General features: G+C 34.7%; 1 protein-coding gene across 7 annotated transcripts in view; it reads right to left on the bottom strand.

Annotated features, from left to right (window-relative positions):
• The window catches only part of b4galnt4a (beta-1,4-N-acetyl-galactosaminyl transferase 4a), a 181,130-nt gene that overhangs the window by 54,657 nt on the left and 110,577 nt on the right, over positions 1-15,896 (bottom strand). For all 7 annotated transcript variants that reach the window (XM_058767441.1, XM_058767447.1, XM_058767442.1 and 4 more), the window contains 4 exons: positions 15,877-15,896; positions 12,384-12,474; positions 12,178-12,278; positions 2,257-2,324 (listed from right to left, as the gene is read on the bottom strand). The exon at positions 15,877-15,896 is cut by the window's right edge and continues 76 nt beyond it. In XM_058767441.1, the coding sequence (XP_058623424.1) occupies positions 2,257-2,324; positions 12,178-12,278; positions 12,384-12,474; positions 15,877-15,896 (280 nt within the window). The remainder of the gene's footprint in view (positions 1-2,256; positions 2,325-12,177; positions 12,279-12,383; positions 12,475-15,876) is intronic.

Genomic DNA, 15,896 nt, shown 5'->3' with positions numbered 1-15,896 from the left:
ATTTAAGATTTATTTGTGCTCATTTATATCTGATTAATTCATTTCTTAGAATGCACACTCGATTGATTAGAATAGCTCGATTGAGTTGTTTTTTGATCAAAATGATCAAGTGTAGCTTAAGTGTCAAAATACCTTACATATCATTAAAAAAGAATAATTTGCATACATCTAAAAATACTGATAAAGTATTTAAATAATATTTATATACAGTACTGTTCGAGTACATTTTTTTAATACTTTTGAAATCATTTTCACCACGACTGCATTTACGAGATCAAAAATACTCAGTAATCAGTAAATCAGTAATATTGGAAAATATTCTTACAATTCAAAATAACAGCTTTATATTTAAATATATTTTAAAATGTAATTTATTCCTGTGATCATTACTCATTACTCCAGTCTTCAGTGTCACATGATCCTTCGGAAATCATTCTAATATGCTGATTTGAATTCGATATATTCATTCGATTATATATTCCCTGTGTTTCCTTCCTGTGATCTAATGAAATCAGCCGCACTGTGAAACAGCCAATCAGAGCAGAGCTCAACATTGAGCCGCACTGTGAAACAGCCAATCAGAGCAGAGCTCAACATTATTATTCATGACCCGTCCAAATAAGGTTAAAACAGACCATTTCATTCTAGGGAGAAATCCTAGGGTTGTAAATGGACATGTAAAACCATTTCTGGAGATTTTTTGCCCTTACCTAAGCCACATACCTTCTATGTAGATATCAGAGAACAATTTACAATATTGTATCAATGCATTCTATGGCACCTTTAATATTTTTTGGAAACCATGTTTTTTTAAACATTTATTTATATTAGTGCTGTCAAACGATTAATTGCGATTAATCGTATCCAAAATAAAAGTTTTTGTTTACATAATATACGAGTTTGTACTGTGTATATTTATTATGTATATATAAATATAAACACATGCACATAAATATATTTATACATAATATAAATATAAATATTTTATAAATATTAATTATAAATATTAAATAATAAATATTTTCAAAATACTGTATGTGTGTATTTATATATACATAAATAAACACGGTACACATACATATATTATGTAAACAAAAACTTTTATTTTGGATGCGATTAATCATTTGACAGCACTAATTTGTTTATTTAACTTTTTTTCAGGAGTTGTACGTTTAAAAAAAGCATTTATTTGAAATAAATATTTTGTATCACTACAAACATATTTACTATCACTTTTGATCAATTTAACACATCCTTGCTGAATAAAATGATTCAAAAATCTTATTGACCCCAAACCTTTGAATACTAGTGTACATTTATAAGCTTCACATATGAGAATATGAGACATTTACATTATCCATATAATCACATAAAAGTCATAAAATAAGTACCAACAATGTGGAATTATACAAGATTGTCAAATAACACACAGCCTCAATCCGGCACCCCAGATGTCTATAATCCTGTACTTTTACAAATGGAAATGGAATTCCTAAATATAAAGGCTTAAATCATCTAGGCAGCGCATTATCTGCTGGAGTACAAATCTAAAAAGGTGCCTTGGTGGTTACTATCTATACACTCAGGTTCACGAAATGAGGTCGGATTAGTTTATGCATTATTAAATACACTCAAGATAAAGGCCAGGCTATGTATCACTTTACAGCCACACATATGGAAACAAACCCACTGCTAATTCCAGCAGATCCATTTGAAGCCATTATTAATGGAGAATTAGTGCAGAGTGCTGAATTAAAAAGGCTTGCTGGCTGAAACAGGCTTTTTATGGAAAGACTAGAAATACGATATGCTAATCGACAATTCATACGCTGCTTATTTGAAGCGGAAAAGGTGTTTCTATCTTTGAAGCGACACTGCTCTTTCTTCGATGTGATATTTAAATCACAGCAGTCGTACGGCTGTAAATGATGCGAGCGCTTTGAGCCGAGCGGAGAAAGTCGATCATTAAATGCCCGATCAGATAAAGGCCAGCAATTTCCTCCAATTACCAACCCAATCAACACCATCAGGGGTAAAATAACTGCATCAATAGACATGAGTGTGGGCGGTTTGTTTACAAAGGAGGAATTGAGGCCCTTGATTGGACAATACAAGAGGAAGTGATATACACCAACATACACAGCATGCACATTTCTGTATTAATGATCTCAATCTGCACAATACAATTTCCCACAGCGCAATAAATTCGCTCAAAACATCCTAAGATGTGATCGTGTGTATACAGTATGTACTTACTGCACAGACTTGGACACCTGAGACCTGAACTTGGTAAACTCTCCTGGTGCAGTCCATTCAGATCCCAGCTGAAACACAGAACAAACCAAAGGATTCATTGATGTAGTAATGTAATCAATGTGTAATTTGGCTTACATAAAATTATCTGCTAAATGAGACTTCACTTACTTAAAGGAATAGTTCACCACCCAAAAATGAAAATCTGCTGAAAATGTACTCACCCTCAGGCCATCCAAGATTTTAAAGAACAGTTTGTTTGTTCACGGCAACAGATTTGGAGAAATGTAGCACTGCATCATTTGTTCACCTAAGGCTGCTCTGCAGTGAATGGGTGCCGTCAGAATGAGAGTCCAAACAGTTGATAAAAAGATGTAATACACACAACTCCAATCCATCAGTTAACATCTTTTGAAACAAAAAGCTGTGTGTTTACAAGAAGCAAATCCATCATTAATGCATTAAATTTAAACCATTGCTTCCAGCTAAAATACAAGTCCTCGAATTGATATCGATTAGTGAAAAAAGTCATCTCATCCGAATCAGGAGGGAAATATGCACAGATCAAGTTCTAACCAAATATGTGGGTGGATTTTGATGTGAGAGATAAAAGAGGATGAACTTTTTCACAGGAGGGAAGCGTTATTATCGATTATGGACTTTGGCTGGAATTGATGGTTTAAAGTTAAAACGTCTTGATTGATTTGTTTCTTACAAACATACAGCTTTTCATTTAACAAGATTTTAATTGATAGACTGGAGACGTGGATTACTTGTGGATTATTGTGATGTTTTTATCAGCTGTTTTGACTCTCATTCTGACGGCACCCATTCACTGCAGAGCAACCATTGGTGAGCAAGTGATGTAATGCTAAACTCATCTACATCTTGGAATTTCAGCATATTTTCATTTTTGGGCAACTATTCTTTTCATATTATCCTTTTTCATTTAAATAACTGTTCTAGTATTTTCATTTTTTATTTCTCATTATCTGACCATGACTGTACGTGTGAGGCTTCTGAAAGACAAATAGTTGTGAACATGTGGGTGGCATATATATCATAAAATCTTATGAGTAAAATATATATATATATATATATATATGTGTGTGTGTGTGTGTGTGTGTGTGTGTGTGTGTGTGTGTGTGTGTGTGTGTGTGTGTATACATACACATACACACACACAAAAAAAAAAATCAAACATAACCTACATCACTTTTTTTTTTTAAATATACACTAGTGGAGTGGAGGTACACATCATGCTTTCAGTAAATCTTGTGGAAGAAGTTTTGCACTCAGTTCTTTTAGTACAATGAAGCCCTTTAAGGGCAAACTGACTCCTCGTGATGTGACCCCTTTAAAACATTCAGAAAGGTTTTGTTCCCTCCAATAAACCTTAATAATAACACTTCTTACAATCAAATCTTTTTTTATACATACAATCCAAAACATCCCTTTCTTGACCCGCAGGGCAAGCGGTGAAGCAGTGGTCCAGAAAGAAATCTCCAGCGCTCATCCCAGCATGCCTCTCTTTAATTGTCATGTGTGGCATCTCTCTCGCTCTCAATGCTTCTCTTCACATCACACATCAATGTAATGAATCATAATGCCTCCTGGATCATCCACGATCCCCGCTGCCCTCAAAGACTCCTTTCATTCATCACACACACATACACACACAGAGACCAACAAAGTCCCGCAGAGCTCCAGATTCCCCACACTTGCCCCTCTTTTCACCAAAAGGAGCGTGTTTACTGTCGCACACACCTTGCGCGGCCATCAGCATCAACACACGTGTGACTTGGCCAATGCTAATCACCTCCGCTGCCAAACACAACTCGCCTCTCGCAGGGATTAGAGGACAAAGATGTGTTGTGTGTGTGTGTGTGTGTGTGTGTGCGCGCGTGTTTGTGCATCTGTCTCCAGAGGCCAAAGCTACAGTATATTTCCACTTGAAGGTGACTACAGGAAAATGTGAGGGTAAGAGAAAACATTGGTGGAAACTTCTTGCTAGCACACTTGTTAGAGTCAACGTGTTTAAGTTCAATACAAATCACAGCTTTCATTGTGAAAAAGACATTTTCGTGTACTTTTAAAAGAGTAGGGTACAAAGGGGCTAAAGTCTCACCCTAAGAAAAAATGTGCTTTTCGCTGCGTCCTAAATGTATGATTACACAAAAAAAATATATACGTTTGTATTGAACATTAATGGAGTAACAGATTTTTGTGAAAATAAATCATACAAGTTGTTTATTTTGTTTAAAAACCTTATAAATGTATGAGGTGGCAAGGGTGGCCTTTTACCCCACACACGATTGTTTTTAAATATGATGGTTTCATTCTAAACATGGGTGATTATCTCTAAGATGGACATCCAATATAATATATGATATTTGCATACCAACAAATGGAAAAGTCAGCCTTCTATTAATTATCATGTTAATAATTGTGCCTTTAGCCCCAACAGTAGGGGTGTATTTTCCCCCAAATACCATACTTTTACATATTCTTTTGTTATTTAAAAACTGTTGCTTTAATTATCTTGAAACTGAAAATCATTAAGACGACCTTTGTCTAAAAATATATTTAATCATTTTATTGATTCTCATTTGCTACTTAAATCTACAACATTTAAAAAAAACATCAAATATTAGATCAAGTAAGCACAGAATCAACTTTCCGCTGCTGCTCGCGATCGCGTTAAGGATCAGCCACATTTGCACGAGCATCTTGAAAAGTGAATGTTTTGGAAAGTTCTATGGCAAATTTTTCTATCATGTTATGACTTCTAAACAATATTAATATGCTGGGAGATTTGAAAATTGATGTTTTTGAACGTTAGCATCACACATATCCAGCTTCATATCTATGGATTTTCATAGACAGTAGGTTTGTTCGGTAGCTCACGGAGTACGGAGACGAACTTGAGAGGCGAGGAGCACGTACAAATATGTTTTCATTTCAGTTTTGCATTTGTCAACACTATCGGGTAGGTTTAGGGCTGGATTTGGTGTAGGGTATATTTCCAACACGATACAGCATTAACTTTTATTGACAGTCCCCAGATATTTGAACTCTGAACCGCCACAATACGTACCTGAAGCAACGTAATAAAAACACAGCAATACGTACCTATATCAACGTAATAAAAACGATTTCTCGCAACATGGCAACATGAGAACTGTCAGTCAAGAAATGAGAAAACAAACTAACTGGCGTTACTTATTTGAAAAAGTAACTCAGTATTTTACTGTAAATTAAAAAGTGATGCATTACTTTACTAGTTATTTGAAAAACGTAATCTGATTACCTAACTCAAGTTACTTGTAATATGTTACCTGCAACACTGGTCATGTATTTAAATATATTCGTAAAGATGAAGTTGCAATTTAGTACATTTAAAATATATTAACTTTAAGTGTAATACTGTATAACACACTGCTGCTCAAATTATAATCAAGTACTTTAACCGTCTTTTGGCGTTAAAATAGTACTGTCAGGATTTACTAAAGACGCACAGTGAAGAATTAGCGCTGAAAAGGCATGGACACAGTTATTTTTGCAGCTGACCTTATTGAACATGCATTTGCAGGAGTTTCCCTTTGACTAGGTTCACACTGCAGGCTAAAGTGGCCCAAATCCGACTTTTTGCCCAAATGTGACCCATATCTGATTTTCTTATGACAGTCTGAACAGCACAAATCCGATTTTTTCAAATCAGACCCAGGCCACTTTCATATGTGGTCCTAAATTGGATACATATCCGATGTTTTGCAATGCGACTTCAGTCTGAACGGCCATGTCGCATTTCATGCGATGTTTACGTCAATGAAGTGCGACAGACGTCACAATTCTGCGTCACAATTTCATCTCCTCCGCGTCACCCTATAGTGCCATTTTGGAGAGTATCACATACGTAAACGACGGTGAACTATGTCTTTAACATGTCAAAATAATTATACTTCTTTCAAGTACAACAAAAATTATTAAAACATCATTTAAAATGTTCTTTACAGTAAAATGTTTAATTGACATTATTACAACATGCTCTTTTTCAAAATCTACTCAAGTGGGTTAAGAAACTGTTAAAAAGTGAACTCTATAAGTACACTTAAATGGCCTTTTTCATTAAAATGTTCGGCAAGTAGTTTCTTGAAAACAGACTTTTAAGATCTGAAGTACACTACAAGTGCACATTCAATACAATTTAGCACACTTCTTTTCACAAATGTTTTGCAAATGAAAAGATGCATCAAAGGAGACATAAGAACATTAAAAATTAGATGGACACACATGATTATTCCACTCTAGTACCGTTTCCCTCCAAAATAGTGGGAGGGATAACCATCATGCTTTACAGCTAGAAGATTTCTATTTACACAGATGACTCATTTTTCTGCATGAGCTCCACAGAACATCCACTCGCTAAAGGGAAAAATGTGTATGGTGCTTATGGAAATTTTTTGGCTACAGGATGTTGTTGTGTAGTTTATAATCGGGTATTCGGGGTGTTTTTATGTGTTTGCTTGCTGGTCTGAGTCAAAAGAGTCCACTCGTAGTCTCCAAATATGGATGGAGTCATCCTTTCAGTGTATGTCTATGGAATTTTGTTTGCTTGTTTTATTGTCAATCGGGTGAAACTCTTAAAGGGATAGTTCACCCAAAAGACTTAATTCTGGAAGACCTTCACTCCATGGTGTCATTCTAAACCTGCATGATGTTCTTATGCAGAACACAAAATAAGGTATTTTGAAGAATGTTTGGACTTCATTGAATTTCACTGTATAAATGTAAACAATGAAAATGCTGCTGTTCTTTGTCTTAATAGCTTACGTTACAATCAGGACTTGAAAACTTGATCGAGTTACAACTGCGAAAAATGAAAATGTTCCTTTAGGCCATGTTTACTACAATCAAACATGTGGCATCAAGTGACAATCAATCACAAGACAAGCAACTTTTCGCGAAATGTTCGTAAAGATTTACGAGAATAGTTTTACACCGTGTCCTAACCGATGCGATACGATGTGATACAACTCTGGTGACAATCAATATGTCTGTTCACACAAGATGCGACAGGCACAAAACGCAACAAAAATAAATATCACAAATCATAGCCAAATCACGGTACATGATACCGAATCAATTGTTCCAAACATCGAATCAACTGTTGCTTGTTGTGTTTCGTCATCACAGCTAGCTAGAAAAATCTCTCCCCTCCTTCTAAGCAGATGTGCCGCGACACGCAATGAATGTATCTTTTTCATGTTAATCCATGTTTTCTATGTTAACAGGACAAATATTTGTGAAAATATTTATACATTCAAATATGGCACATCAAGCAACAATCAGTCACAAGACAGCCGAGAACCAATGCTGCTGTCGTTGACTTGCCATCACTGTTGGGTGCAATAGGGGTGGGAGAAAAAAATGATTCTCCAATGCATCGCAATTCTCTCTTCAACGATTCTGAATCGATTCTGAGCTTGTTTTTTTTTTCCTTCTTTTTCCCGCATATGGCACGTGTGCGCACTAGTGACGCAGCGGGCTTCATTGCACAGAATTTGCACTGTGGGACACGTGCGCATTGCTCGACAGTGTGTACTTCCACCCACCGTGTTTTACTTTAGATATGCTTTCATTTATACCATCTGGAATGCAGTACTATTAGATGCATGAAACTCGAATACTTTTATATGAAATTGATGTACACACAGTCAGTTATGTTTTCAGAGCAGGACAAAACATCTGAAATATGGAAATAGATCTGTGCATTAGTGTGAATGCAGCCTGTTAAACCTGCCACTGTCTATGATCTCATCAGTAATAGCCTAATCAAATGGCAATAATTCTGAGGAAAAAAGAAAAACCCATAACTATTGTCTGTAAACAATCGGATACTTAAAGAAAACTTATTTAAAATAAGTAATTGTTTTCATATAAATTTTAAATCAAATTTATTTTGTGCAAAATTTACTTTATTTTTTTTATTATATAAGCAGACTACTTGTTTTAAAAAGTAGCCTGTTTATATAATAAAAAAAATAAAGTACATTTTGCACAAAATAAATTTGATTTAAAATTTATATGAAAATGTAGCCATGTGCAGTAATATTGAAAACTGAGATGCATCATGATATTGAGTTGATAATGATAATTGTAATTGAATTGAATCGTGAAACCGAAACCCCTACTTCACACCCCTACTTTTAAGATGGCAGTACTGACACACAGAGATTCCAACTATAAACAAAAAGCATAGAAACTCCCATTTTGGTTAAGATGTAAAGTTGTAAAGATGTATTTGCACAGCAGAAGAATTAATTGGGGGAAAAATGTAATCAAGAATCGTTTTGGAATCGGATTGCGACTCCCAGAATCAGAATCGGATCGGATCGTGATGTGCCTGAATATTCCCACCCCTAGGGTGTAATGCATTAAGTAACGTAATCAGATTACTTTTTCCAAGTAACTAGTAAAGTAACACATTACTTTTAAATTTACACCAAAATATCTGAGTTACTTTTTGAAATGTTACTAAGGCAAAACAATTAGTTACTTTTTTTTTTTATGGAGTAATGCAATATTCTAATGCATTACTTTTAAAAGTAACTTCCCCCAACACTGCTTGCCATGGTGCATTATATTCAATTGTTTGTAAAGATGTAGAGTTTTATCATGTTTCCTAACCAGACACAATGTAATATGACTCTAGAAAAGCAATTTGTCTGTCCCAAAATAGAGTCAACTGTTGCTTTTTGCGCTTCACCATCGTGGCTGGTTCGAAAAATCTTCCCCTCACTAAGACGTGCCCTAACAAGACATGTCGCGACACACAATAAACGTATCTTTTCCATGTTAAGAGGACAAAACTTGTGGAAAACGTACCATTTATCGTATGTTGCGGCGTGACATGGCCTTAGCGAGGTGTATTTTTAACTAATTATTCAAAGGTCAGTCTCTTTCTCACACAAAGCATTTGTTCACTTTCAGAAGACTTGGAATATAGTGATAGTGGCACTTCTGGAGCCGTTTTTGTTATTTCTAGAGATTGACAGCCCTTCTGCGTCGTTTTCATTGTAAGATATTTATCATCTTGGACACGGTGCATTTTTTGTACCGTTGAAAGAAAAGAATGTCATAAAGGATTGGAACAACAAAGTGTAAATGATGGCAAAATTTAATTTTTGAGTGAACTATCCCTTGAACTACTTTGTAACACAATTTGTCCGGACAATGGAAGTGCAGTGGATAACCTGACAGCTGTATTTTCATCTTTCAGAGGCATCTGAGGTATTTCTGTTGGCGGTACCCCACTGCTCCTCTCTTCTTTATGCTATTCTGTCTATTTTTGAGCCATGTGAACTTTCCCCAAACACAGAATTACATTGAAGAAACTCATTTCGTCTATCTGCGAGCCTGGAGTCTTGAATAAATGGAAAGGGGGCAAAGAGAGAAAATACGAGAGCAATAGAGTCACACCTCTATTATACTGAAGCGAGATATTGCTCCTTCTTCTTCGTGTCTTTCTTCCCTCTCAGCTCTTTTGTTCCCACTTCATTCTCTATTTGTCAAGTCGTCGCCTCAAAATTGAAATGAATCTTCGCTAAATGAACCTTCAGATGAATCTCGAAACATTTGAGTGTCTATATTTACACCCACAGATACAATGCGTTTCTCTGTCTCTCCAGCTTGGATGGATTTCCCCATCTACAGGTGACTGGAAAAGGTCTGTCGCTTCCATAAGGAGTTGCTCGGAATTCCGGACAGGCTGCGATTATTTTCTTAGACAAAGAGACGCCTCCGAGCCTCCGCGTTTCAATCGATCACACGTCTCTGTGACAGGGTATCGAGTCCTCGGCTGGCGAGTGTGAGCACCAAGCCCCCGTCTGAGCCAGACGTAATCGATACACCAGTAAACCGCACATTCCCTGTACGCTCTCACAGGCTTCTGTCTGAGGCGCTAATTGTATTTTACAAAGCCAATGCTCCCTCACATCATACAAATCTACACTTCTAAGTACTGAGACCTCTGGGGAATAAATCTAAATGAAATCCACCATGCGGTAACAGCAAGGTCCTCTGTTTGAGGAAATAACCGCCGCTGCCCACAGTGACTCTGGAATCTGTTATTCGGTGACTAATGAAAGGAGTGCTGACTGATATTTATTCTTTAAGACCTATAAAATTTAATACAGGTTCATGGGCAAGCAATATAAACTATATATATATATATATATATATATATATATATATATATATATATATATATATATATATATATATATATATTAATATTTAATTACTTTATTTATATATTTTATTATTGTTTATTTGGTTCCACTTTATATTATATTACAATAACAATGTTTATTGTATTAATGTTTATTAGATATTATATTTAAAATGTATGTATACATTTATACTAATATAATAAATGTTTTACATATACAAATGTATCATACATATTTATATATATATATATATATATAAAATGTACAGTGAAATATATATCTAGGGTTATTAAGATTGGAAATGTCCGTATTTTAACTATACTTGTATTAACTATATTAATAAAATGTATAGTATAGTATTATGTATACGGTTTATAATATATATATATATATATATATATATATATATACACACACATACACACATACATACACACACACAGTCATGGCCACAATTAACGGCACCCTTTTATTCAATACTTTTTGAAACCTATATTTGCCAGTTTAACAGCTCTAAATGTTCTCCTATAATGCCTGATGAGATTAGAGAACAGCTGACAAGAGATCAGAGACCATTCCTTCATCCAGAATCACTCAAGACCCTTTAGATTCACAGCTCCATTACGGTGCTTCTTCTCTTCAGTTCACTCATTTTCTACAGGGTTCAGGTCAGAGGACTGGAATGGCCAGCAGAAGCTTGGTTTGTGCTCAGTGACCCATTTTGTGTTGTTTTTGAGGTTTGTGTTTGGATTATTATACAGTTGGAAGATCCAAACATGGCCCATTATAAGATTTCTAACAGAGTCAGTCACTTATTGATTTTGTATCTGTTGGTATTTGATAGAATCCACGATGCCATGTGTCTAAACAAGATGTCCAGGACCTCCAGCAGAAATATAGGCCCACAACATTAGAAATACAGCAGTATATTTCATTGAACACATGGGGTACTTTTTATCCCTGTGTTCACCAAACCCATCTTGAGTGTTTGCTGCTAAAAAGCTCATTTTTTTGTTTCATCTGATCATAGAAGCCAGTCCCATTTGAAGTTCCAGTCGTTTCTGATAACTGAATATACCGGTACTTTTTGGATGAGCGAGGAGAATTTTTCTTGAAACCCTCCCAAACAACATGTGGTGATGTAGGTGCTGTTTGACATTTTTTTTTAAAGGTTTTCTGACCCCGAGACTCAACTATTTTCTGCAATTCTGCAGCTGCTCGCTGAACAGAGCAGACGCAGAGAGAGAAGAGTGTATGCGCTGGGAAAGAGAGACCTCGTGCTCATGTGGCAGTACTGGCCAGTCTCGGAAACGAAATAAGGTTTGGGCAAACCCTAAAGATTCGTCGCTAGGTGCTTTTTTGAAAAAAAACAAACAAACAAACAAAAAAGTCGCTAAAGTGGTCTAATATATATATATTAGTGTTGTCAAACAATTAATCGCAATTAATCGCATCCAAAATAAATATGTAATATATATGTGTGTGTGTGTGTGTGTGTGTGTGTGTGTGTATGTGTGCTGTGTATATTTATTATGTATATATAAATACACAAAACACGCATGAATATATTTCAGAAACAATTATGAATTATATGGTATATGTATAGTATTATGTATACAGTTTATAATATACAAGTACATTTGTTTCATTGTATGAGTTTTAGGTAACTAATATAATGATAAATCATTACCTTTCCCACATAGGCCTGCAGACGGGCGTTGAGAGGACTGTCATCTGAACTCAACCAGAGCTCTGAGTTATCATCGGAAGAAACCGCAAACTGAAAATCACCTGCATATAGAATATACTTTCTTATTCTTTGATAACATGTACAGTATGTGTGTGATTGTGAGGGTATAGCCCATTTGCACCTTGTTAATATAAACAAGCATTTACCATCTTTGTAAGGTAGAATGTATCCAAATATTCTCAGGCCATAGTTCTTCCATTTTGGAGCCACAGCCAACTTCTTCACAGCAGTTCTCGTCTGGAGAGATAAAATGCATGATTATGAAATTAGTATGTGGTGGGATGAGCAAAGATTTTTTTTTTTACTTTTTAAACATCTCTGGAATAAAATGGCCGTCACTTCTAGCCTTGCTAAAGCTAATTTCAAAGCTAATATTTTGTGTTCTTTCACACACATTCAGCATAATTCAACAAAATCACAGCTTGGTTTGAAGTGACAAAATATTTTGTTTGGAAATGATATTTACTTTGTTTTCTTCACACATCACATATTTTCAGATTTAATATTTTTATCACAAGCTCTTTGCTGACACTGTTGCCACCTTATTAAACATGTTCATTAACATTTAAAAAAATCATTAATAGGCATCAAATTGATGGTTGTGTTGGAGATTATGCCAGAGAGACAACTATAATGAGTAAAACAAAAATAACAAAATAATTTCACACGCACACACACAATTAATTAATTTAATTAATTAATAATAATAAAAAAATATATATAATAATAATTAAAAAAAACATATTTATTTATTCCACTGTATGTTTTGATTTTCACAATTTTATAATAAAAAAGCAACTATGAGTAACGACGACATAAAATGTTTTCAAGTCAGTTTTAATGTTATTGTCATAAAATTGTTATAAAAGTCTTATATTTGTCATAAAACTCAATCACTGAGACATAATGGGACTCATTTTATTTCAAATAAAACACATCTGTGAGTTCTGAAGCTGTTCTCGCTCTGTCTGTCCAGTCTCACCCTGCCATAAATGCTAAACAGACACACATAACAATGTGTGTGAGACCAGAATCTCAGATATCTGTCGTCTGTTTACAACAATCTCAGAGACAGACAGACGGAGTTAATGAAGCAGAGGAACATAAAGAAGGATCTGGAGTATTTTCACAGTATTGGCTGTACGTGCTTTTAATAATCAAGATGTCTGTCAGTCGTCTGATGTATAAAAACAGGCCTACCAAAAATGAAATATATCAATAAATGACAAAGTAAAGTTAAGGAGGTGGGAGGACTGTGTAGGTGGTCTGAACTAAACAGAATTCACAAAGACAGATCAGGAGAAGCCAGCTGTATAATTCCACCCATTACAACCTGTAGGGGCTTTCAATTGAATTCAACCACCCACATGAGGAGAGAACGTTGGGGGTTTGCAGACACACCTTCCAAAACCCTGTAATAATCAACAAAAGCTGCAGTTTGCCATAAATCAAAGGAATACTTCACCGAAAAATGGGTGAGTTAATGACAACAGAATTGTGCTATGGCCATGTCATAACAAAATAAAAGTAATGAAAAATAAATAAATAAATACATTCATTTAAAAATATTGTAATATGGCAAATGAATGAATGAATAAATAAATACATAAATAAAAATATTCTCATGGTGACACCAAATAATAATAATAATAATAATAATAATAATAACCATCACCATCATCATCATGATTTCCATGGTGACATCAAAAAATAAATAAAATGGAATAATAATAATATTAAATATTAAATATACAATAAATTAATATAATAAATAAATAAATGATTTTCATGGTGATACATAAATAAATAAATAAATATATGTATTTATTTATTTTGTGGTGACTCCAAAATAAATGGGATGAAATAACAACAATAATAATATATCCAAATAATTCATAATCAAAACTATAATATATAATCTTATAATTATTAAGCCAACAATCAACTTGTATATTTTATTCATATTTATTTTACAATAAACAAATCCATTTCCACTTAAAGATCATATGAAATGCTTCAACAAGTACGATTTCATTTCTTTCCCCTTTGTTTATTTATTTTTGATTTACTAGGTTTCATTTTTATTTCTTATGAAACAGGAAGTTGCGTTGGGCATATTGAAGGGCTCATTCCATTTTTAATAACAGCTACTGCTAATGCTTGCTATATAAATGCTTCATTCCTTGCTAATGCTAGTAAAAAGTAGTTGGTATAAGGAGGAGGGGCATTATTTATTTATTTTTTTTTAGAGAGAATGGGATTGGATATAATTAGGACACACCCTTGAGTGCAGGATGAAATGCTGGATTTAAAATGTTCATTTTAAATGCATATATATACGATTAAATATTTGCATCAAATGATGTTTTAGACTGAATTCCATGAAGCGAAATCTAAAAACACTGACGTTCTTCTTCCACGGTAGAGAAATGGATTTTCCAACTGAGTGTAACACACTGACAAGTTTTTCTAAAGAGCAAATTCCTCCCAACGATCACATAGCTGCTTGTTTACTCGGCTTTCTGCTAATATTTACTTTCCACCGTTTCAGTTACGCTTCACTGGGCTCCCCATGCAAATTTACGGCCACTGTAGTGAAAGACGTGGGCTTGTGTTTTAAAATGCCTATCTAACCAAACACAGCCCTGTCACATTACTCTAAAACTCAATTATGTTTTTCTCATCATATCAGCATCAAACCAAAACAACATGCTCAAATACCCTACTAAAGTTACCGTACCAATAGCTCTATGCATCACATCTGTATTTTACACTTGACATTTTTCCCCTTTTTTATAAGATTATCATAATTATAATACCAGATTTCTTTCTATCTTTCCATTTAGCTCAACTCCATCATAACAGTATCCTCCATCTCATAAATCATACAAGCTAAACAGATATTCAATAATTGATGTGTTGATATTAATAATTAACTCACTCATCTAAAAACAAATTGTCCTCTTTAAAGCTTCCTGCAGTAAAAACCGGCCACGGGGCCAATCAAAAAGAGTACAAACTGTTTCAAGATTTGAATTAAAGATTCATTTTTAATATCTCATCGCACTGCACATCGGTAAATCCACAGCAGTTTTGCTATTAATTATCTCAGAAAACACAATTTTCAGTATATAAGCAGAGCATTATCTTCCACTATTTTTCCCTACAAACTCCTGATGTTTATGTGAGCAGAGCACACACGTCTCTCGAGATGGGAGTCTGAGTTGTAGCCGCTCCAGGACAATAGACAAACCAATTTCATCTCTACATCACCCGAGAATACATGAACGTGAGATCTGGTCTGTGGGAGTTTTGAAGTACGAAAGACACAGAGAAGCACAGACATGCACACACTCTTAAGAAAATAACAAACAGACACATCCAACTGACCAAATGTCTGAGACCTTCATGCAAACCTGGACGTTTGGGATTTCTTCCATTAAAGCATGAGATGTTCTTCGGATCATTTCTGGGGAACGTGATCATGAGGTTTTGTTCATGTTAGCAAACCAAATACTAATGCGCTCTCAAATTCAATCAAATTGTTAAGCCAATAATATGATATGCCACTAAAAATGCTAATTAGAAGTAGTTCCAGATTTTGGAGCAGAAGGTGATTGTGTTTCTGTTGATACTCACATGGGGGTAGAGAGGAAAAT

This window comes from Onychostoma macrolepis, chromosome 25 (genome assembly GCF_012432095.1).
Source record: "Onychostoma macrolepis isolate SWU-2019 chromosome 25, ASM1243209v1, whole genome shotgun sequence".
NCBI lineage: Eukaryota > Metazoa > Chordata > Actinopteri > Cypriniformes > Cyprinidae > Onychostoma > Onychostoma macrolepis.
This window is presented reverse-complemented; position numbering and strand designations above follow the sequence as displayed.